General features: G+C 35.6%; 1 protein-coding gene across 4 annotated transcripts in view; it reads right to left on the reverse strand.

Annotated features, from left to right (window-relative positions):
* RAB28 (RAB28, member RAS oncogene family) overlaps positions 1-26367 on the reverse strand; it is a 63706-nt gene that overhangs the window by 22328 nt on the left and 15011 nt on the right. For 3 of the 4 annotated variants that reach the window (XR_012055532.1, XM_030270755.4, XM_002195192.7), the window contains exon 4: positions 19321-19450. The exons of the other annotated variant lie outside the window; for it this stretch is intronic. Coding sequence is in view for 2 of the 3 variants with exons in the window: in XM_030270755.4 (XP_030126615.2) it covers positions 19321-19450 (130 nt within the window). In the remaining variant the exon portion in view is untranslated. The remainder of the gene's footprint in view (positions 1-19320; positions 19451-26367) is intronic. 4 annotated transcript variants of the gene reach the window in all.

Below are 26367 nucleotides of genomic sequence, written 5' to 3' on the forward strand. Positions count from 1 at the left end.
CAGATGCAATAAGGAGTTGGAGACAGTTAGTGCTTCTCCTACATACCCCTCTGGGAACTCTCCCACAACAAAAATTATAAATGAACGTGAAATCATTCACTAGGATATAAAAGCAAGCCTTAAATGTTCAAAGATCAGGCCAAGTCAGTATTACTGTTATTACAATAAACTTCCAGCATTAAGCAATTTCAAGCATCAGTTCTTCTTCCAAAATTTTTCAATGTAGAGACAAGATTGGCACATATCTGAGAGAAATTACTCAGTTACTAGGCAATTTATTACTGCTTAACTGTTCCATGTGTATCAAATCCTGTTTAACAGCAGCCCAGTTTTTCTTCCATTTGGAAGCTTTTGTAACCAATTATTACTAAGCCAAACTGATTTCAACTGGCAGTTAAAAAATTAATAGTCCAACTGAACTTTATGTTAAATTACTTTTTATAAGAAAAAAAGTGAGGCTGCTTAGTAAATAAATATAACATACTTAAATTAACTACAGAAGGAGAAATTAAACCCAAGTGCATTCAGATAAATGGTATTAAATTTATCAGCTAATTCTTAAACTGAGCCACAGCACTTCAAAGACTACAAAGAACTGAATTCAAGCTACTTATACTTAACAATATGATTATTTCAGAGCAGACAGTAGAAATGGAACTGTACAAACCTCCTATACGTTTGCCAACTCACATACTTTATTATCACAATCTAGTTATACAGGCAAAAAAACCTACCTGAATTTTCATCAGCTGGTTCATCACTATCTTGAAGAACTGTTCTTGCCTCTGAACACAGTGAGCATATAGCTCATTTTTCCCTGACATAAATTTCTATCATAATGTGAACATGTGGTCCAGAACTTCATTAACTTAACAGAAAGCTATTATTGATTCAGATATTGAGGAAAAGCTACAAAAGCCTTTTCCTAAACAAATTTAAAACATTAAATAACGGACACACTAAGACGGATTATACTTTACTGTATTAACCAGTCTCAGATGAGCAGAGGGAACCAAGTTATCAGGCTAGCTATAAGGGACTGAACAAAACTCATTAACAACCTTGTCCAAGACTTTAAAAGCTATATAATGCATAAGGGAACCAAGGGAATAAGAAAAGTACTTTATACACAATTTGTTACAAATGAGGGCCCATACTCTTCTCAGAGCTTACCCAGCCATCTGCCTTTGCAAAGCAATCCAACTCCCTCTTATTGTTTCTCCCTCACACACAAAAGAAAAAAAAATAAAATTAACCAAACCAATCTCACACCAAAAATACTTTCAAGAAAGCAGATGGTTCAGCAGAAGAGCCAGGCCTGAAATCAGTTAGAAAAATTATAGTTTCTTTAGTAGTTTAAGCTACCATAATTGCAAATCAAAGGGATGATCCGGGCTTTTCCTAGGCTACTGGCTGAGTACTTCCAAAGCTTCTCATGTAATAGCACCACTGCAGAAGAAAAGGAATCCACATGTTCATTCTAATAAGAGCTCCTCTTTGTTCTGTTCATTTGAGGCTGGATTAGTGAACTAACTCCATGCAGTGCTACCATGACTGCAGATGATAAAAGTGAAAGTGAGTGAAGTCAATCACAAAACCACCTCAGACCAGGCTGTGTTGTGGGAAATACATCACTGAGAACAGCTAAATTTGAACACAATGTATGCACTCTCATAAGTTTTTGTCAGGATTCATTTTAATTTAAAAATATTAAGTAAATTAGGGTTCAGCTGGAACTTTTTGTAAACTTTTTAATGTTTCTTTTCTAAAACTTCCTAAAACCAAAAATTATTTTAAGAGTTTCTGCTTCATTCCATTTTTAACCTAGAGAAATCAGCTACATCTGACTTAGAGCAGAACTTAGTTGCTGAAAGTGTATTTTCCCAGACTATTTGGTCAGTCATGACCTCAAACAGTGAAACAAACCCAATCTATTTTTTATAGTTTGGAATCCTCAAGGATTGCTAGATTTGGAAAAGTAAAAGAGAATTTACGTCAAGAAGCTAACAAGTCCCTTGCAAATAACCCCAAGATATTATCTACTAAAATTTTAGCACAGCCCTGCTGATGACCTAATTTCTTTGTGACTTAGAATACTCCTCCTCTTCAAATATATATTAAGAGTTTCCACAGGCACAGTTTCCATGGGTGAAGTGGTCTAAATCAGGACAGTAAATAAACTTTTTTAGCTAATGGTTAAACATTGTTTAGGCCATCACTGACCACTCTTTGACAAATTTATGTCAACATCAAAATTCCATTTAAAATATATTATTAAAAAATATATTGAAGAACATGTTAGATTCTTAGAACTTTTTAGTATAACAATTTACTTTAACATAGTCTAGGCAAGACACAGGGTTTTCAGAAGAGTCTGTGAGATTCACACAGTTGAACTGGTCAAGAGCAAATACTTTAAATAAAGACCTTGAAGGCCTAAAATTAATCACCAGGGACTACTAATTACTCAGTACTTCTCTTTGTCCCCCAGACTTCTTAATTACTTTATCCAAAGATAATTGTATTGAAAAATAAATAAGATTGTGGAGCAACCACCAGAATCCAGATCTCATTCTGTCACCTGCACTGTTCCAACCAACCAACTACAAAGTAATACACATATATATAGCTACATAACCTAAGGCACTAAGGTCAAAATTGCAAAGATGCGTGGAGGTTTTTTGTTCACTGTCCCAGAAGGTTTCTTGGAGCTTGGAGTTGGGGAGAAGGAGTTGTAACTCACTCAAGAGAGTGAATTTGGGGTTTTTTTTAAATCCAGTAGTTGAAAGTATAGCATAGTCCACACCAGCAACTTCCCTTAAAGAGCATTCAGCAGCAGGAACTGAGGCAGGAAAATAAGAAATAGTACAACTACAGTGATCACTCCTTGATACACACCCACGTTGAGGCAGCCTGAGTTCTTCAGCCTGACACTCCACCTCCAGGTTGCCAGGAATACAGCTGAAACTTTTCATAGCCTCTGGTGGGCCAGCACTTCACAAGTCTCTGCGGTTCCTTTCTGAAGCCATGTGCATTTCAGGCTTCTACAATGAATAGGACTTCAATTTAGTTGTTCGCAATGTGAAAAAGTAATTTAATCTGTTTATTTTAAGCTTGCTGTAAAACAAAAGGCATGACATTTCCTTGGGTTTGTATTGAAAAGATGCCATGTTCTCTACCCTCTCTTTTCATGGTTTCATACACCTGTTTGTCTTTTTCTGACTTCTAGGAAACTCAATCTATTTTGCCTCTCCTCATATAAAAGCTTTTTCATTCCTCTGGGCATCACTGCTCTCCTTTGAAAACTGGGATCATCAAAATTTTTCTCAGTTCTTGAGGATAATTCTGACATTCACACTGAAAATTCTAATCCCAGTCTCATCAGAGCTTTGCAGTTTGACACCAGGGATACACATTGTGTTAGAAGGAAATTACTCACTTGGCGTTTTGCTTGTCCTACTTGTTTCTTCTTTTCATTTCAGAAATGACAGTAGGAAATTTGTAGGGAATTAAAGCTAAACATAAAAATGAGATATCCAACAAACTGGAAGTGATAAAAAAGCTTTTTGGATTCTTACTTTCTAATAGTATGAAGTCAAAATATACTCAGACATATAAGGAGAAAACAATGACCAAGTAACTTAAAAAGAATTTAGATTGCAACCCAACTCATCTTCACCAGCTGCCCACGCAAAGCAAACAAGGGCATATTCCACAGATATGTGTTAAATGAATGTCACGCCAAACCTTTGAAAAGGCTGCACACCATAGGCCACACTGTTGGGAGCAAAAGTGATACTGAACACCAACTACCAAGACCAGTGACGGCACCAGTTATGACAGGCTGTAATCTGCTAAGACTAAAAGCCAACAGACACCCCAACAACCTCAATTAAAAAAAAAGAAGAAAATTGCAACTTTGAAGAAACTTCAGTAGCATCTCTGCTGCCACATAAAACATTCAATGACTACACCTGAGATGCTCCCCAGCTGTCTGAAGATAAGTCCACATCCAGATGCATGCTCTGAATAAGCACTGACACAGTAAACTCAAGCTAAGTGAACTCAGTTTGGCCCTAGCACAGGGTGGGACAAGTCACACCTGCTCCAAGTGCCACCAGACATTTGGGAAAGTTTTGCAGCAACCTTGTATCGCTTATGGAATCGACCAGCCAGGACAGGATCAAAAAAAAATTGCTCAAACAAACCCCAGAGAAATGTATACATGGATATTAGGTTTTTACACTCTAGCCGTTTTACACTCTAGCCCCACAGTCCCCAATATCAGTAAAGACAAAATATTCCTGAAGGAACAACTTTTTGGTTTTTCTCTTTCAGAAGGTGGATTGAACAAGGAAAAGTCTAAACTTTGCCTCTTTCTTTTAAATATTCAACATCAGATAAACACTCTGCCTGTTTCTGTCCAACTGATTTTAATCAGATTTAGTAACCTGGACTAAAAAAGAGAAATCCTACGATTATCTCAAAATACTTAAATCATGAGCAGGACTATAATGTCTGCAAAATATGGCACAAGGGAAGTATTATGCTTAGTCTTGGAACTTGGGAATTTCAATAAACAAGATCCCTCATTTGAATCAAATGGGGACAGATGTACTTACATGTGGGTGGGCATGGGTGGACATCAGCCCCTCCAACCTCTCTAATGAGCAATTTCCTCAGATTCAAAGAAAAATTTCATAAAAAGTTAAAGAGAAATGGCAACTTGCCTCCTATTACCACTGGCCTAACTGCTTGGGCTGCTGGTTCTATAAAAAAGGTTTTTTTCAAAGAAAATTATTGTTAAAACCATTTGGCTGCAAGTGAAGAGCTATTGAAAAGTACATTCAAACTGGCAGCTTGCTCTTAAAATTCCCCCCACCACTTTTATAAGTATCGTTTTGCTTGTGGCTTTTAACAGCTGTTCACACACGTCTAAGCTAGATGTGAACTTTTATTTTCCCAAAACTAAATGGGAAGCTTTAAACAGCATTTGATTTAATTTTTTTTTAATTAAAAGTGGAGGTTAAAAGGACTGCAGAAATGGATGATGCAGCTGTGCTGATGCTAGGGAAAAGAATTCCAGAAAAATAAGTGAGGTAGAGTAAACACAAAAATTAAGTCTCCCTACACTGAGTGCACAGCACACTCAAGTAATTTTATTAGCTAAAGAGAAGCTAACTCTATGTTTCTTCAGAAACATTTTGAAAAATTAAACAAATGTATTTTTCAAATATAATAGAATTGTGAAGTCTACTACACTTTTCCCTTGGACCAATCCTAAAATTAATTACAGAATGAAGTGGCTTCACAGGTTCCAATGTTATTCACAAATTAATTTAGAAACTCAAAAAACTCAGACACTCAAGTCAGAACTAGCTCATCAACATTGCCATATATTTACTGGTTTGGTTATCAAAAGAACTGATCTCCCCCTACATTTAGATTTCCTCTTGGAAGAATTAAACATTTAGAGTCACATTTGCAATAGTACTGAGAGACTGAAAGATGAAAGCAGGCATTCCTGAAGGCATTTTTTAAAGTACCAAAGCAAGTACTGGACAACTAGGCAATGGTTTAAGCTCATTTGAAAACCTCATCAGCCAGCAATCTACATTTTTAAGCACCAGCATATTCACAAAAATTCTGCCTTCTTGGCCTAATTACTTAATATGCAGCACTAAATACTAAATTCTAACAAAAAACCCACAGAAAAAATAAAAATACCACAGCTTATTTCTACTTGTACATGTTAAGTACAAAAGCACACTATGACAATATAACAATTCTGGATATCAACACATATTTAAAGGTCCGTTTTACTAAAGTTCTTACAAAAACATAAAAACAGCTGTAAGGCAGAAAATGCATAGGATTATGAAGGAAATGCCACATTAATTCATGTGGATTATGTACCCTGTAGACTGTAACAGTTCCAAAAGAAATCTTCTTCAGTATGCTAGTAGAGCTACTACTTAAACAAAAGAATTTAGTAGTTCGTCCATCAAGCTTATTCAAAGAAGCTGTTAGAACTCCTATAAGATGTTTAATAGAGTAAAAAAAGTATGCAAAGTAAGCCACATGTCTCAAAACATAACTAGTGAAAAAGAAAAAAAAAGAAGAAAAAGAAAAAAAATCAAAAAAGAAGAAGAAGAAGAAGAGAAAAAGAAAAATAAAAGAGAACCAAAAGCCTGGTATATTGGGTTGATGAAGCAACACTTCCTGGTCATCTATGGATGAACAGAAAACTGACAACATTGAGAGCATTCCCTTTGCAACAAGCACAATGGACAAGGTGTAAAGAGTATGAAGATGAAAAAGTGAAAGAAGAGCAACAAGTAATCCAACCTGGACAGTAGAGCCTAACAGAGAGGCGCAGATGGAAAATTACAGTGATGCAGTAATTTGCTTGCCTCCCTTGTCCAACCACATACAAGAGGCTCACTATAAATATGAAATCTGAGCTAATCAAAACCAGAAATCCAGAACATTCTAGTCAGGTCCAATAAAAAGTATGGCGACCTGGACCCCTTCCTTGGTTTCCTCTGAGACAATAGCCTCTGGGATATTATCTTTGATAATATGAAGCCTTGACTTCTGTTGGGTTAGTTCCTTGCTAAATCCAGGGCACAAATCAAATCAAACAAATGAAACCCCAGTCAGGTGAAACATTCTATGCAGATGCATATAAATTACATTTGTGCACTTTAACATTGTAAAGCAGAAAATAAAAAATTAATACAGGTAAACACAATGATATAGCAAATATAGCATCAATGTTTCTGACCCTTCTATAAAAAAACCCACGTGCTTTAAGAACTGACATTAATATACTGGACACCACTTGCACATAAAATGGAGTGCACCAATTTATGTGTTGTATTAGACAAAGCAGAAAGGAAACTTAATTTCTAGACCTATGAAATTATTATGTCACTTTATGTTTTATTTCCTAATAGTATTGTCCTCTGCACTATAAAAAACTAATTATAACAGTATCACTCAATAGAAAGACAGAATGAACTATCAGTGGCAATATACATTTTGCTAAAATATACAGTTTCTTAATATTCCACAAGTGAGCTAGAGAAAAAATTGGCCAAGCAACTTCAGAAATGGATACACACTACCAATATGACAAAAAATGCCTTGCTACTACAAGACGTTTCCTTGTCGAAAGGATATCGGATATCCTTTCTTTTCTCTACTGTAAGTTAGTATAAGCCTAAATGTATGAGAAGGTAGGTGTACCAAAAGGTACACAGAAATTTTCCTGTCCTGAGAATTCTCAGCTGGAAGTGCTCTATTCAGATTAAACAACTACAAAAGCATGTGGTTTTGCAACCTAATAAATAAGGCATAACAGTGAAAGTAATTAAATTCAAATGAAAAGAAAGCATTCAAATGAAAAGTAACCATTTCCATCAATAGAGTAATATAATCTGTTTAGGACAAGGAAAGTGGTTTTATTGCACATTTGCTCAGTATTCCTTCTACATGGATTTCCTAATCACAGACTTTGTCAAGAACCTGACTTTGTTCACTAATGGCAGCAGGGCTTAGGATGTTCGCAGTCTGTACTGCTTTAGAGAAAAACTGAATTCCAAAATTATTAAATTTGGAAGAAAAACTTCCAAAATTATCTGCTCTAGTTCAGTCTGAATTACTGGACGTGAAGCAAGAGGTAGAAAACAAAATACTATGACCTGTGCTGTGCAGACCAAGCCTGATTATGCAACAAGGCTTGTGGCTAAAATCTCTGAAACAAATCTTGGTCACGCTGATGTCAAAAGCCAAACACTACTACTGACAATGGAACTAGAGACTCAGTTTTAAACTTTTGATTTTTCAGGTCCCTCTCAAAGCAGATCAGATCCTAAAGCTTACCCTCGCATATCAGTCAATATGACAAAAAGAGTAGGGTACTATTCCATGTAAACATCACAAAATAATCTTTCTATGATCATTTATTTCAAAATTAAGTGATAAGGGGAGTTAACAGTTGTTTCAGTGACTGTGAAAGACTGTTAAGTATGCTTCAATTTTAGAGAAACAATGTACAAGATATTTTTCTGTCCAGTTTGCTCTCTAGTGTCCTGCTTCCAATATTAGTTCATTGCCATGCTCTAAGCTGAAAAATATGAAGGAAACTGAAGTCTTGTTTCAGTGCTTTTGAAGGCAATGAGACTGCTTGGAACAAGTGAGGGTAAGTGTATATGGTGGGATTGTGACGTTGCTATAGTACTCTTTCATGAACAGTAATTACTCTGCAAGTGTGTAAAGCAGACAGGCCCAGTTGCATAAGGCTCAATGCAAGTTTTATGAACTGCAGAAAAGCATGATTAGTATGGGGGGGGAAACATGTTTCACACTTTTATTGTAAAGAACATGAGAATCTCACAGAAAATGCCAGAACAGATGTTCATAAATTGGGCCCTTAATCTGCAGCACTTTCCAGGTTTTAAGCTATATCCACTGGTCTGTAGAACATATTCCTCTCCTTTTAATATAATTCTTCTGTTTAGTTTTTTTAATAAATAAGTTTATGACTTTAGTAGTGTTGCCAGCTGTTCAATTTTGATTTATTGTCAGAGTCTGCTTTAATATATAGTGGCTTTTGTGGCTTACCCATATAGATTACATTTTAAGCTTCAAGATATCACTATAAAGCAGCTGGAAAAAGTACTGGCTGTGTTCAGAAACCAGCATTATTGCCCTAGTGATCAACCACTGACACATGCAACTAGACCAGTAACCATTCTCTAATAAACTTTTGTATACACCATTCTCAAAATAAAACTGCAATTCTTACAGTGTGAAAGCAGGTCATCTTAACACATGTACTTTAAGAAGTCAGCCCAATAAAATTGCTAGATTATTAATTAGGCAGCATATTAGCTAGCAATAGAGATCTCTACAATGACTGCTCTTTATTATTTCCTTATATTGTTTTCTTTACTTCTACTCTGCAGCTGAGACAACGTAAGAAATAAAATATTTTAGAGCTGCTCTATGGAGTGCTTTCTAAACATTTTTTTTAAAGCAGTATTGAATATTGCTGGGAAAGAACTGTCAGCACTCTTCAGACTGAGCCATTTTCAAACTTGCAGAATTACAATACAACCAGGCCAGGCTTCTTTTCTCCAGCATCTGCAAGTACACAGGGTAATGTTATTAAAATAAACTACCACAACAGTATACTTAGAATTAAACAATGAACTAAACTCAAAAACTCTGGAAATTTTCTACAGTTGAACTAGTCCAGAACTATCAGTCAGAACTACCAGGGCTCGTATATTACACTGAAAATTACTTTTTCTGCTCAAAAAGATTCCTTTTTCCATACAAAACTAACTCTCTAAAAAATTCCAATCAAGAGAACCAAACAGTTTGATTCAGAAAGATCAGTACGGTGCCTTGCGAGAGGCTTGTCTTACACTGTTACTTTCTCCCAAGTTTAGATTTGTCAGTAGGACAGTGTCCATGGTGCACTACTCTCACAAAGTCCTATCATATCTAAGGAGAAGGCCTACCTACATCATGGAAAATATAATGGAAAAAATAAAAACTAAACCAGCCTTTCTACCCATAGCATCAGGAGCAAAGCCTGTAGGAGAATGAAGAATAGCATAAAAATGCACATCCCATGGGACATCACAGTGGCATTGCCAAAATAAAACATATCAAGCTCCTGTAAAGGTATGAAGTAAGGTTTTAGGAACTGAGGGTCTCTCTTTCTGTCCACAGTATCAAAGGTGTGCTATCTGTACAAATCTTGGTTTTTCCAGCCTTCATGTTAAATTATCTACCACAAATTAAAAAAAAAAAAAAAAAAAAAAAAAAAAAAATCTTGGTTATAAAATCCAGTAATTTAAAGTTGTCCTCAATACACATCATGATTATATCCCTCAATTTTCCCAAAGCAAGCCTTTGCTAAGACATTTTACTGTTCTGTGTGTTCCATTCAACTATTTAGGCCATTGCTTTTTTTAAATTACTTTTTGTTTAGCATATGTAACAAAAAGCAATAGTCCTGATGGCAGTTTTTAAACGGTATGACCCAGGTATGATTGAGTTCTCCAGTCAAAGTCAGAAAGAGTTAATGTTACTCCTCTCTCTGAACACATATTTCAAAACTTCAATGAATTCTACCATCTGTAGAATTTTACATACTAGTATTATACCAGTATATATTCCTGTTATCACATATAATTAGGTAAAAATATCAGACAATACTTACAACCAAAGAAAACCCTCATAGTATACAGACTAAAAAAGGCAATCCAGAAGAATATTATAAACTAGAGACTAACATGAAAACATCAGAGTAAACTCGGAGTAGCTCACTAAACATGCTCTAAATTTATACCCATGTAAACAACAAAAAACGTATCTTAATTACTACTTCTGAAAAAAAAAATAGAGTTAAAAAACCAAAAATATGTCATGAAAATTTAATAGGGAACTCAGTATTTTTTAAATGAAAACTATGTGCAATGTACATAAAGGCTTCCTCTTTTACAACCTTATTTTAAATAAATAAATTAAATTATTAATTTATCAGTCATCATCACTGTACTCTTCCCTCCTTAACCAACACATTTCAGTAAAACTTAATTGATTTTTAACTGAATTTAATGTGACGTTTTAGACCTCTCCTTTGAAAATAAGCATATTTTGAAGTTATCCTCCATAAACCATAGTGGCTGGAAGCACAGAGTGTAAATAACAACAACAACAACAATACTCTCTGCATTTACCCAACAGTCTTATCTCAGTGATCTGCTTGATACTGGCTTAGTAATTACTCCCATGGTAACATCTTCACAGTCCCATATTACACATATATAAGGAATGACTTTTTTCAAACACCATTTTTCCCCTCAAAAAACCATGATCTATAAAATACACCAAAGTAGAATGCAAAAAGAAACTGCAGCACAATTGGTACCTCATCAAGACATACCTTCTCAAATACTGGAACAATGAAGAACTCATAATCATAAGTGCTTAATATGCTTAAAGCTCTATCAAAAAAGCCACACATTTAGCAGAGTACACATGTTCCTGTACTGAAATGGGTATCATAAACCCTCAGGAATGGAGCTGTAACTGTTGCTAAACTCAAAATGGTACCATTAATTTCCATTTCTCTTGCAAAACCCCAAAAAACATGATGATGTTCTGACAATTACACAATATAAAAATATACATACAATGCATTCCCTGTAATTTTTCTCCTTTGTTCTTCAATCTGCATGCACATCATTCATACTATACAACAAAGAAAGTAAAGGTTATCCATTATGATTATTCCCATATTAGCATATACTATCCCTGATTCTCGAAATTGAACTGGAATAATAACTGTTTACTTCCAATAAAAGTCCTAATTTTTTTTTTTTTTTCTTTTTTGGTTTATTGAAATCGGTAGAAAAAGCTGAAGTTTTCCCTGCTGGTTAGGAATACATTTCTCTTCCACACTTTCTGCTCATACAGAGTATTAAATATATTCAACTACTACGTGCATTTCAGTTGAAACACTGTACAACTGTTACTACATTTATCAGTCTGAATCTGAAACTCTGAAGCTTTAAAAAAATATTTGTTTACTACTTATCTAGCTTTTAAATAGAAAATAATGCTACAATAGCATTTGTCTTTTTCTCCATTTTGTCCAAAATCCTAATAGTAATGTCCTATTCACACTCAAAATTTGGTTATCCTCTCTCATCAACTTCCTTCAATAATAATATATGAGAATATATTTCCACAGTAGCTAAGGGAGACATTCCTACAAATCAATGCGATGCAGTGATACAGAAATAAAAGCTTACTTCACTGTAATGATGCTTCCAGACTTCCCTCAAGTCAGGTGGTTACTTGCAGTTAATGATCTGTGACATACCACACAAGTAGTCCTAAAAAGACTTATTATCCACTGCATGTGCAACAATATTTGCTTTATGGATGGCTAAATGAATGAAGACATTCAATGTAACTGTAAAAGTAAAATCAAAAGAAAACTTACAAGTAACATGTTTTCTTTGAGTAAAAGAGCTGTGAACATTTTCCATTAATACTTAACCTTTTGCTGGAGCAGTGCAACCACATATAATGCTTGAATCCATAAAGCCCAAGAGCTGCTCAGGGTTAACGCTGATTAACTACCCCCAATCAAATGTTATAACTTTTAAAAATTTCAGAGAGTTTCCCTCCACTACTGAAATCAAAATTGCATTTATGTCATGTGGCAAAGGTAGGAGCAGGACAACCAGCAAAGAAAAGAAATTCAGCCCTGTTTTAAAAACAGGTAGTTTTTTTCAATCCAAAAAAACACAGAATTTGACTGGATTTTAAAACTATGTATTTTATGCTCCACTGACTTCTATTAATATACTTATAGAAAAGAATAGCAGATTAACCTAAAATAGCTCCAATCCAACATCACAATAATCTCCCATGACTCTCAGACTGTGCAGACATTCACACATTTTCTGTTTATAATTTTTTTCATTTACTAGACTCAGCTTTTGTCCACCATATGTCCACCATAGATTAACTATTCCCTTAGGTACAATTAAGGGCTTTCCATTTGTTGTAAGAAGACCTAAGTATGAAGGACGCAGCCAGAAAAAACATTTCTACCTAAACCAAAAACAGAAGCACATTCAGCCTGAACTATAGTTTATGCAGCATCTTTTTTTATTGGGCATATGTCTACATTGCTAAATAAACCACAGACAAAATCAATGGAAACAGTAAGAGATCTCTCAGCATTTCATTTGTGTATTATTATAAAAATATGATACATATACTGTTCTAACCTGTGTATTTAAACAGTTTACTTCTATTTGCATTTTTCAATGACATCTCTACAGATTTTTCTCAATTTAAGCATAACTGCTAGGGAATGAGAATATATTATTTACTGGTACTTCTGTAGCACTGATGTTTGAGTTCCAACTACACTAACAACTGTCTAGCAGGTCCTTGAACTTGCCTGTGGCTCTTGGTTAGTCATAGCAGGCAAAACTCAAGCGCACAAAACAAAAACCTCAAGTGCAGCCTCATGATTTTGCATGTAGGAAGAAGAAATCAGTTTATTCATTGCCACTAAAATAAAAAAGTGTAGCATAACAACTGTTTATTTGGAATAGTTCATGACTACTCTTACTTTCTTGTAAAAGCACTGTATGAGCCAAATGAGAAAACATTTTTATGCAAATGCCCAGATCTGCCCAGGTCTAAACTGCCCTAGTTCAAATGAATGCAAATTCATTAATTTTTACAGAACTACACCTGTTTATGTCAGAGCTCTGTCTAGATGTACAAATCTCAAACTCAGACAAGTAGTACAACAGTAATATATCTTCTGTGTGCAAGTTGTGTATATTGTTCACCTTCATCTCTGTAATGAACCCCAGACTGCAGCAGAACACAAGTGAAAGAACAAGCTCACTACTAACTAAAGCTATTTGTGCTTAATTCAGAGATTTGATAAGGATTATTAATTATCTTTTGAGTAGCATGAGAAAAAGGATTCACCATCAAAAACTATACTGTATACATGCTTCAATAATGGGTGCAGCACTCTAAAAAAGTCCTGAAGTCTAAAAAATTGCCTTTAACCAGGTTACTTAGCAGCTTCTGTGTCCACTGCCTTCTCATCCAAGATCACTTAGTGAAGGATTCTGAAAGAAGGCTCGAAGTAAAACATGGGCTGATTTGCAACCCTTTGCAACAGATACATTTATCACAGCAAGTCATATAAAGACTGGAGCCAGAATAGAATACATATGCACAGATCCTTGTAATCCTTCCTGTCAGGTGTTTTTCCTTCACAGACCATACAATATGGCAAGGTAAATACTACACAAGAGCAATAAACCTTCCTTCTTTTGTTCTGTATGAAGTTCTGTATGCTCAGATCCTTTCCAAAGAACAGCACTTGAGATTCAAGCTCTGTCTACTAATCACATTGCCACACGGCAATTTAACAGACATAATTAAATAGATCTCTTCAACATGGATGGTACCCAGCACTATTAATGTTAAGTTAAGCATGACTTAGGATCAAAATCTTGCTAGACAAATGCTTTTTCAGACAAGCAAGGTCATTTTTTCACTCAAAAATGTGTGTGCTCCTAGGTTGCTCCCATTGCTGAACTAATACAGAGAACATTGAGACACTGGATTGGAATGTTATGGTGAATAAAAAATAATTTTCACCTGTGGTTTTCTCTTCCATTAATTTAAGTTTCTTGTTAAAAGTAATTTTTAATAAAGTTACCTGACCTTTGAAACAAATCCATAGGCCTGCAATTTTCTATTAATCTTACAAGCTGAGTGTTCTTGAGAAAAACACTCTCTATATATTTTAAAACAGAGTATCATTCTACATTTATTCAAATGAGTTGGTAAAATGACTAGCACAGGACAAGGTTTTCTTTTTAAGGGAGTCTCTACACGTAAGTAGATTACGCTCCAATCCCAAGAGCATGTGTAAGGCTCAAGTGACCAGACCTGCTGTTGGGCATACAGGAACTTTAGTTTGATCAGGCATAAGACTCTAAAGAACAGGGGTCTTCGCATTAGCTGCTCAACACTTGTCTTAATTACAGGTGAAGGATCTTAAAAGGGCAAGCCTATGGGAAGCAAGAACAGAAAACTGGGGGAGGTTAGGAGGGACAAGAGAATGAATGCACAGCTCTGAATTTAAATAAAACAGATTATCTAAGTGAGTATTAATGAAGACATTTTCTAAGTACAACACAGGAGACTAAGTATATAATGCAGAAACAGATTCAAAAAGCAGACTGGGCAAGTCCTATGACCAGCCAGATTCACATTAGTACACAGAACACCAAATGTTAATTTGTATCTTGGCTGGAAAATGTTTCTTTCTGTGCTCAGATAAGATAGGTAAAAACATTTTATGTTGTATGTAAGGGCAAGTTAAAGGGTACACTAAAATGTAACCTTTAAACTTCACAATGTAACAGCATACCACTTCCTGTTCAGAGATAGCACTCCAAGATCAATTAATCATAGCTAAGACGAACAACCGGTCAACATTCTTAATTAGTGCTGATGCATTCTCCTCTGTGCCCTCATCTGTCATGAAGATTGTTTAAAAATCTGAGTTATTAGTCTTTATTGAGGAGTAGATCTGGTTAATATCTCTAAGAACAGAAATCATTCATCTAGCCACTATACAATGGTACCTGATAATTCCAACCCCCTAAATAAGCTACAGATAACCACCGCCCTAAGACCATCTTGGTGGCTATAAATCAAAATCAGTATAGCTCCCATGCAACCTGGGTTAATTTTTGTTTACAATATATCCACTGAAAATGCTGGTATGACACTTGAGGAGACTGCTTATAGATTAGTGCAGAAGAAAATATATAAAGCCATCAAGGTAGAAAGGAAGAAAACACATCAGTCATACAAAACATGGTAAACCCTCTCTAATTCACACTTAATGACTAGAAGATCCATTGTGATCACTGAACTTTATCAATACCTAATTTAAGCAAAGACCCTAAGTGCACAAAACACAATTCATTCACTTGATAACTATAGTCTCATTTATACCACAGAAATCAAAGTATTTGACAGCAACACATATACAAAAGTTTTGAGTTATTGCATAGAAACTCTAAAACATAAGTTAAAATTAACAGGAAGGTTTACTCCCCAGTTAAGAGTGCAAAGCAAGTGGTACTAGCAACACAGATATAAGCACACTTCAAATATACTTTGTATTCAATAAGAATAAAACAACACAACTTAAGTTACTAGAAAAGTCAAATTTAAGATTCAATGTCAGCCGTAAAGTTCAGGATTATTAAGATCTTATGACTTAGAATTAATAGGAAAAAATAGTTCTACATCAAATTTTATAATTCCTTCTGTTGTTCATCAAATGCATAGACAAAATCTGTGGAAAGAAAATTGATAATTGAACATTGGTGCAGAAAGCAAGTCTGGGCAAGATGTTGATTCAAATCAGTTTTATACTCTCTCTGACCAAATATGTAGGACAGGCTATGGAAGAAAAGAAAAAAGGTACAGGAAGGAAAAAAGAATGAAAACTGAAACTAAACCCCCAGAAGGAAACCAGACAGCTTAAATAAAGTCCTGGTTTTACAACGGAAATCTGCATTTCTGAAACTCTTGCTCCCCCAGTTATTTTTAATAAATTAGTGGGCAATGAAATTTCTTCATTAAAAAAAAAAAAAAAAGAACCCACAAACAAACAAACAAAAAAAAGGGGGGGAGCAAATAAAAAAAGAGAAGTGGGAAGCTCCAAAATTCCAGAATTTAGGTGTTAATTCATACTGCTCTACTATTTTCAAATAAATCTCTGATGGATGAGGTACCAGCAACTGACTGAAGCTTTTTAAGTAGAAATTACCTTTCCAATGTTTCATTAATAAATCTTAACCTCGTAGAATCACAACAGGACATTTTAATAGCTTGACACCACTCTGAAGCTAATTATCATGCTTTAAACAGACACAGCAGCTTACTGTGCTCATGCTGCTAATCTATTGCAATGCACAATAAACCAGAACAGTGAAAACAAGCACTGATTCATTTAAATCGGCGCTGAACAATTTCTTCAAGTTTTATAGAATACTAGAGAAATCCCCACAAACTTAACATTTAACAAAATGACTACAAATTGATACTAGAAACCACTAATAAATTACCTATAAAACTGCATGACTTAACAGTAGTAAACAATTATGCACCATATACTGCTATGTATCAAATAATTTGCTTTCAATGACAAAGTTACCCAGGGAAATTATTTTCATTTAATAGAATTCAAATGTACAGTTTTCTGTATTGTGTTGTGGTAGATAAATATTTTTGTTTTCTTCCAAGATTTTTCCCTAGAGAGAATCCAGGTATATCTCCCACAGAATGGAAAAAAATTACACATGTATTTCGGACAGTATTACTAAGAGAAAATAGACAAAGGACAGCCCAGGAAACGAACTTTAAGCCAAAGTTTCAAAACAGAGACTGAGCTTCCAAAATCTTATCAAGGTATCTAAAGACTAGCCCAAAGCTTTCCAAATGCTATGAATGAAAATAACTGCATTCTTGGCAAATTTTAAAAGCTTTTATCAGAAAGAAAGTTAAGTGTTAGAATAACTTGCCTGTGGATATTGACATTTCTAATCTTTCAGTGAGCTTACCTGGATATTTTCCTAAAAGACATGTACAGCTCAAAAAAAACCAAATAGAATCCTGAGACAGAAACCACTCACTGGAGTATTTCTCCTGAATGATGCATGAGGTCAAGTAAGTTCATCAATTCATCAAATGGTTTTTCCTGGCTCTTAACCTATTATTGCTCTTGCATTGCATATGAGTGTTTTATCACTTACTAAGTAAAGAAGTCGAACAGACTGATTCCTCTGTAATAATTTGTTAGCACCAGTAGTTTTATCTCTTCATAATATGTGAGAGTCAACACTATGCTTCTTTATAGACACCTTCCTTTCTATTTATGTAACAACAGGAGCCTACTATTAAGTTTTTTAGTATTGGGGTGGAAGGCCTCCTAGATATTCTTATCCTATTACAGAATTCAGAAAAGCAATGTACTTTCAAAGTCGAATTTTTATCATGCTGAAATAAAAATAAAAACATCCCTCTGTAAACAGTATCCCCTGCATGCTCAACATGTGCAACAGCAACAAACGTCCCTAGCATCACATGAAATCAATATTTTGCTGCTTTTCTTTATACATGGCTTCTGAAGGAAAACAAGGCAGCAAGCAGTTCCTTCAGCTGCTATTTTCATAAAATGAAAGCCCTATCACTAGTCAGCGTCAGCATTTGTCTGAAAACTCACCCAGGAAACCAGATTCTATTTCCAGATGCCCCCAAGGAAACATGTGATATTAAAGATTTGTAGGCATGTATATGTGAAAAAAAAAACAGAAATAAAACACCTCCAAGTCAAAACCAATGTATCATTATCTACATCTATGGTGCCACTTCAGCAAAGGAACATTGTTTTATGCTATGTTATAGGGTATCTTACTGCAAATACTTAGTAAGATTTGCAGAACTTCAGCTAGGAAGTCTAAATTTAGGGCAAAATAGAAACCAGTGAAAAATATTTTTCATTTGAATTTCAACAGAATATGTATTATTGACTCTGGTCTGCTAGAGTACAACACTGTCAGTGTTATGCTTTCAGAAGTGCTATTTATATATTGTAACTCTAAGACCTTCTCTGTTTTCTTCACAGGAAATTAGTCTTTCATAATTAATGTCATAAAATGTTACAGCATCACTGTAGCAATACTACAATTAATGGTTCTGAGTGAAAGTGTTGTCTCTGCATTGTTTTCAAATTATTTTAAACAATTCTAACTTTCTGGATAAGGTCCTTTTCTCAGGTTTGTTCATTACATGGTCACTGTAACACAGAAACAAATTATTTGGAAAGTGAAAAAAGATAAAATATTTTTCTTTGTTCAAATAACATATTTATACTGTTTAAAAATTATGCATCCACTTCTACCACTTTGATTCTAAATTTTTTATATGTTGCTTTTATCATCTTCAACAGAAAAATGGGTAAGAAAGCCAGGATCAAGAGCTAATAATAATGCTTGTATAAGATTTTTTAGTTGGAAATGGGAATTAGAAAACTAAGTGATGATTATATAAAGTAACAAAAATATTTTGGTGGTCAGAGGAAAACCATTATATCATACTTATGTGATCACAAAAAGAAGGTTAAAAAAACCTAGAACAGCACAAATCACCTCATATGCACAACTACAGATAACATTTAAAAAAAAGTCTGATAAGCAACTCCTAAGTATTATGCCTAATGCATAGTGTAGTTTTTTAAACATATACCAGTAGTTAATCCAGCAGTCTCCTAACATATAGAACCATGAAATATACCTTTTACTACATCCAGAAATGCTCCCCAGTTCTCCATTCCAGACACACGTCATGGCTATATCCTGGGATCTATAAAGTTCAAACATGGGCGAGTGATCTCCCTAATCCTGTGTGCTGCCCTCCAAGCAAAGAGAACACAGGGAGAGAAACTGCAGGCTAGGCAAAGCATGATGCAGCAAGTCCCATAACATAACCTGTCTGCCCAGAGCCATAATCCTGAAGTATACCCAAATATGTCATCTGTAACAGCAAAAACATATGAGATAATATTTAGTTGCATTTTGCTAAATATATATACCTTATGTCATTTCTTTAATAGCAAACCACATCCAGAGTATTTCAATTAATATTTAAATATGAGTAACTTACTTTTATTTCCAACCAAGGCCACAAGTGGCTGTGTTTCTGATCCTTCATTCACTTTTTTTACCACATTATACCAATCTTCCAAATTTTCAAAACTCTGGCCGTTGGTAATATCATAAACCAAGAGAATACCCTAAATAAAAAGACATGTTTAAAATGTTACAGATTGTAAAAGAGTTTAACACGGTAAGATTTGCATCAGTCTAAATTATTATTGTCATAGAATAGAGCATTAACAAAAAATGGCATCATACCTTTTGAGGCTCAGTTAAAGGAATTATAAATTTCTATACTATACACATTATTACAGTATTTCTCCTCCATTTCATGTGTTCCAAATGCACGTTTCAGGAAAAAAATGGCAACACAGTCAAATGCACAATTAGTTATATCAGAAATATTACAAGCTGCATATGCTTTATAATAAACCAAAATAGCATTTCACACTAATAGGAAAATAAAAATTACACTGGAGAAGGTCTTTTATTTTAAAAAATATTAGTTGCAGTTTCAACGTTCCCTTTTTGAAAAAAAAAAAAGCACTTCAATTTTACACTTCTGCACATTGTCTGTCATGTTTCTGCTGTCTTTTGGGGATAAAGGCCAGATTCCATTCCTTCAGTGTTGTAGAAGATAATTAAGAACTATTGGCAAGCCTTAAACTTTCAAAAGAGAACGTAAAGACATGGTAAGCACTCAAAAAGGAGTCCCATATATTTCTGATGTTTTGGGCCAAGCTACAGGTGACACAAAGCCGACACTGCTGATGTTTCCTCAGCACAAATATCCAATACCATAAAGCACAGCCTATTGACAGCCCAAATGTCATCCCTGTCCCCTCCACAATTCAAAGATCAGCTCTCAGATCTTATTGAGTTTCCTGACCCTGCTTTCCACTACACCCTAATAAAGCCAGTATCTTGTAAATGAGGAATAAAGTCAGAATTGGTTTCAATCACACATGTTCTCATGGAGTTCACACCTGTCAAAAAAACTCTGCATCTGCACACTATTTCTCACAAAATTTTCACAAAATTTCTGAAATTCTGAAAAAACAATATGATTCATACAAAAATAGCTGGGTCAATGACCTAGTGTCAACAGAAAAGATTTTTCAAGTTTTTTTGGGTATTTGTCTGGGCCCAGTTTTAACTGATAGTTAAAAGGAGTGCCTTAGATCATAAAGAGAGCCTTAGATCACAAAACAGAGTGTACACTTACTTAATAATTTCACATTTGGCAACAAGTTAGTATAGACGGCAAGACTACTTGAGGAGAGTTCAGATTTTATGATGACAAACAGTGTAAAATTAATAAGATGCAATTCAATAAATGCCATGACAAGTTCAAAGGAAGCAATAATCAAGAGCACAATAGGAAGCATCTGGCTCTGTAGCAGGTTCCATATAATAGGATCAAGGAGTTACAGCTCACAGCTGAATTTGCTGAGGCTATTGTGCAAATATCACACCAGCATAAAACATTCCAGGTGAAATAATGTATCCATCTTTGGACACTTGAATGTCAAAAAAGGGTACACTAGAAGAAACCAGTAACAGTGGTTAACAGTCATGGAAAAGATAACTGACATGAAAAAAGTAGAATGTGCTTCAACAAGCACATGACTTATGGTAGGCATGATGATGTTGGTACAAGCTTCAAGAGAAGATAACAGTTCTCTTTGTATATGCTTTTATATACAGTTTGCAGAAGCTACTAAATTGGGAAGACCAGCCGATGTGCCCTAGGGCAGGGTTACCACAAAGGGGTATGTAGACCTGTTCAAGGGGTGGATGAACAGCAACCTTTCAACATTCCACAAGGATAAGTGCAAAGTCCTGCAGCTCGGAAGGGATGAACAATACAGGCTGAGAGGAGCAATACATGACTGGCTGAAGAGCAACTGAAAATGACCTGCAGGTCTTGTCAGACAGCAGGCAAAATCCAAGCCTGTGGAGACCCTAAGGGGCATTTCCTGGGTTGGAGAGACACAAGAAGTTTCCCTCAAAAGCTGTTCAACCCTCATCTTTGTACTGCCCAGATAACACAGTTCAGCCCCTGCCTCTCGATACAAGGGGACCTGGGCTCTCCCAGTGAGTCCTGCCGTTGGACCCTGAACATCTCACCACATGGCTGAATTAAACCTGGACTTTACTAACAGCTAATCCGGCTGCAACAAAAGCCAGCAACAATCCCTGGCAGCAAGGATGGCCAACATGATCCTGGGCTGTATTAGCAGTACAGCCACCAGTCCAGCAAACTTTTCTACTCAGCACTTGTTGGATGGTATCTAAAAGAACACATCCAGTCAGAACACATCTTTAGGCCCCTCAAGACATCAGAAAAGCAGAGTAATTTAGGCAAAGGGTTAGCAAGATGATCAGAGGTTGAAGCATTTGTTTTATGAGGAAGAGATGAACAAACTCAAATTCTTCAGCATGCAGAGGAAGTGGCCCTGGGAGAACCTAAAAGCAGTTTTCCCATACCCATGAGGAAGCAATGAGGGAGATGGAGCCAGGCTCTTCACAGTAGTGCACGGCAGGATACAACTTAGTGGGCATAAGCTGAAATAAGAGAAATTCAAACAATAACTAATGAACAGCTTTTTCACTATGAGGAAAATAAAGCAGGTTGACCAGAGGTTGCTCAGTCTCCACCCTTAGAAATTTACAAGCAGGAACTCGGTAGATTCTTGAGCAGCCTAGCTCCATCTCTCAGTTGATCCTACTTGGAGAGTGTTTTACTACCAACCTCCTGACATCCTTCAGCCCTGAACTTTCTTACAAATCTGTGATCAATACAACACATAGTGAAAGGTTTAACTCACAAGAAAATTATAGCAAGTGTACTAAAAGCAAGCCAACAAACAAAAAAAAAAACAACCCGATGGAGGGTGTAAGAATAGCAAAGCTCTGAAATACACCACTATAACAGTCACCAACACTGAAAAATGTTTGAAGGTTGCTAGAAGTCATCATACACGGATAGCTTTGAAGGAGGGCAACAGATCCTATTGAGATCCCTCCAACTCCTACTTTCTTATGACAGCAGTACCAATCTATCTTGTTTCCTCCAATGTTATCAACTCCTTGGCAAACTTCAGGTTTTGTTCCTTGTATTTCCATAGTTGCTATTAATTTTTGAGGAACAGATTTCATCAGTTCCTTCAAGGAAATTAAGAATTATGACACCAAACTTTTCCCTTGCTATCTTTCCTTCTTTAACAATCAAATCTAATATTAAACATCTACTTCCCTCTTCTAATGTTGGTGCAATTTATTCCTTAATATCTTGCATCTCTAAGTCAATTTCAGCTAATTTCTCCTGACTGTTTTTATAACTACCCAAATGCCTGGGCACATATGTAACTGTCTCACAATCCAAGTTTTTCTCTAGGAAGGACATATTTATATTATTAAATGCTTAGTGGAAAAGAAACACAGTCTAAACAATAGGTATGGTAAAGGTTAAAAAAAAGGCCAGCCATAATGCTGGAAGTTGTAAATGAGGAAAGAGCACACAGCAATGCTTCCTTCACCAGCTGTCAAGTTCTTTCACCAGCTTGCAGAAGAGCAGATTATCTAAATCATCTTCAGCACTGATCAGTTTGATGGAGAAAAAATAAGAAAGTGTGAGCATTTAAGGTTAGCCAACTCTTTCTAACAAATTCTTCATCAAAATTCTACTCTGCTTCACGTCCTCTATACAACTGTAGCCTGCCTACCCCTTTGGATGAAGGATATTCACAGTGGATTTATCATCAAAAAATCATTTATCAAAGTTTGCAACTAGAGCTGACTTAACTTCCTTTGGTCCCTTTCTCTGTGATCTAAAACACTGCTTCTGAGAACATTCTTTTCTTAAACATTTTTTTTTAGTCTTGTCAATATCTGCTGCACTTTCAAAAAAGAAAGATGGCAGGTATAACATCATATAGATGCAAAAAAGGCAGCATGGCATCCAGGTCATAAAGAATACTTTCTGCTTAGATTTTCACCACAACAGCACTCTATAAGCAACTTAGTATGATACAGACAATTAATGAAAGACTAGTTGCAACTCCATGGCTAAAATTTATTTAATCTTTTTCTTTTATTTAACAGAGAAATCCCATAATTGCTTTCAAAAAAAAATACATATTTTCCACAAACTTACAGTATATGGAGTACAGACCAAGTAGACAGCATAAAAGCTGTTTTTTCCCTATTATGTGTGAGGAATTAAGGAGGAAAATTAACACTGGCATTTTTACACAAAAGTACTGTATTTCCCTGCCATGAAAGAGGTTTGAAACACATGGTAGACGACATGCCAAGAACAGCACATTGATTCTCTAGTCTCCAGCAACATGGCAAATAGTCCCTGCTTGCATAATTACACTCTAAGAGAGACATTTTGCCTACATTAGTGTACATGTGAGTGCTTTTTGTTTAGGAATTATAGAGCATTTTCAAAAATAGGTCACTGAAAACTGAGAATATTGCAGAAATTATTTGCTGCTCCCTGGAGAAAGTAGAGTCTGCAGTACTCCTATTAACAAGCCAATTTATGATGTAGCATATGCCAGATTTTAAAGATAATTTAAACTAGATATGTGGGTAGGGGCAGCAATTACAGGTAAGCTGTGGGAGTGCTTCTGAAAGATTTACTATACAAACAGCAGCAGCCTTATTTCAAAACTGAAGTGCTAGTATGGAAGTGTTGTAACCAGGCAATATATTTGTACAGATAATCAAAATTTAAGACATGCCAAGCTTATGTCAAGATCTGTCACAATAAAAGGAAGCTAAAGAAAATAATAATTAAACACATATGTTTTCTTCTTCATTTATCCTCATCCTATGACTGACTTTTGCATCAAGGAAGTAAACTTTCAAATTTTCATTAATATTATAAAATTAGTCAGGCCAGAATTCTAGAGTATTTTTTCTAGTCGCAAAATATTAATTTAGTAAAGAGCAACTTAATTGTTGCAGAAATGTGTGGATGAAAACAGAGATTTTTGCAAATGAAAGCAGCTTACAGTCCACACATACTTAACCTGTGCTGTCTTTGCTGATACTTAGGACATGGTCACTCATATCCATGTGATTAAGTTGCCATAATTGAATTACTTACTCTCTATCAGTACAGCTGTGGCAACTGACTACACAATTACTCTCAGCATCCCTTGATTCTAAAATAAATGTGGTAGTTTTAAATAGCTTTCAGTTAGTGTTGATTATTAACACACTTTAATTATAAAGAACAAGGGCTCTTCTTTTCCCAACAGCTTGCAGAGTTCTTCTGCCCCAACACTAAAATTCAGCTACCAAGATAGAATGCAGCAACTACATTGTTCTAAATAAGCAATATCAGAGGAAAAAAAATGAAAAATGTGCAAGGAGAAAGCAACTGCTTAAAGACAGAAGTGAATTGCAATTTCTCCAACTGCAACCAATGCAAGTTCTCATGCTCACATCTACCATTCTTATTTTAAAACATGGCAAAAGAAATAGGGGATCTCCACCAAAATATGTCATCTTAACAGTAACCTAATCAAAAGATCTATCCTAGACAATTGGTTCATCTCTCATTAGAGTAAAAGAAACCTCCAGTGGCAAGTTTTTGCAGCAAAGTATAGATGGATTCTCCCTTTACTCTTCTGGATATCCTGATCAAATTTCAACCAAGATCAGGTGAACTGCAGACCTTTTCAATTGCTGGAGATTCTCTAAACTTCTATCTCCAGCTGGCCATAGAATTTTAGAAGTAGGCCTACAATACACATAGATTTCTGAGCACAAAAATAAGAATTCAGCAGCTTATATTTCCGAATCTCACAATAATCAAATAGATGGAAATCTACACAAGGCTATGGGTATCTGCAAATGCTGGATAAAGGCAGAACACATACTACAGGTATACTGCAAAAATTCCACACGTACTTTAAATCTGAATTATTTAGATTTGATGAATACACAAACACAATTTCTGCAGCAGATCCAAATCATCTGCTTTATCTGTATCTGAACAGCTTGTGTACTTTATAAACAAGATGTTTAAAATCCCAGCTGCACCACACACACTGACCAAGTGCACATCATAGGCACATACACTTTTTTTGCAGCAACCTTTACTCAAGTTACTTCAATATTTTAAAGGCTTGCTTGCACTGGGGAACCCCAAACTGAACCCAGTACTTCAAATATAGCTTCAAAAATCATGATACTGTACCATGATATGTAGTCTCAGAGATCATGATATTCACTTTCCTTGATTTGACTACTTCATTCTTACTAACACAGATCAGTACTCAATTAGCTTTTACTGTTGCAATGATGCATTGCAAAGTCCCATTCAACTGGTTTTTTACCTCAATAAGACACCCATCCAAGAGCTTTTCCTTCAAAGCCATTTCACAGAATGACTGAGGTTGGAAGGAACCTCTAGAAGTCATTTGGTTCAATGCTGCTGTTCAAGCAGTGTCACACAAAGCCAACTGCTCAGAACCATGTCCTGACTGCTTTTGAGTATCTCTGAGGATGGAGACTCTACAACCTCTCTGGTCAACTTGTGCCAGTTCTCAGTCATCCCCATGGCAGAAAATGTGTTTCCTGATGTTCAGAAGGAATTCCTGGTGTCAGTTTGTGCCTATTGCTCTGGTTCTGTCAATAGACACTATACAAAAAAGCCTGCTTCTCTCTTCTTTGCATCCTTCCTGCATGGGAGTATATATATTGCTTAGCCTTCTATTCTCCAGGCTGAACAGTCACAGCTCTCTCAGTCTTCTCGCATGGGAGAGATGCTCCAGACAAATAATCACCTTTGTGGCCCTTCACTGCACACTCTCCAGTTGATTCTCAGCTGCATAAGATTATTTTGTACCAGGGGCAGGACGTGGCATCTGTCATCAGCTGAACCTCACAAGGTTTCTGTTGGTCCACTCCTTCAGCTGGTCATGATCTCTCTCAGTAGCAGCCCTACAATGGCACAGTGACCATTCCTCCCCAAACTGGTGCTATTCGTAAACTTACGAACAATGTTTTGTTCCACTGATAAAACAATTAG

This window comes from Taeniopygia guttata, chromosome 4 (assembly GCF_048771995.1).
Source record: "Taeniopygia guttata chromosome 4, bTaeGut7.mat, whole genome shotgun sequence".
NCBI lineage: Eukaryota > Metazoa > Chordata > Aves > Passeriformes > Estrildidae > Taeniopygia > Taeniopygia guttata.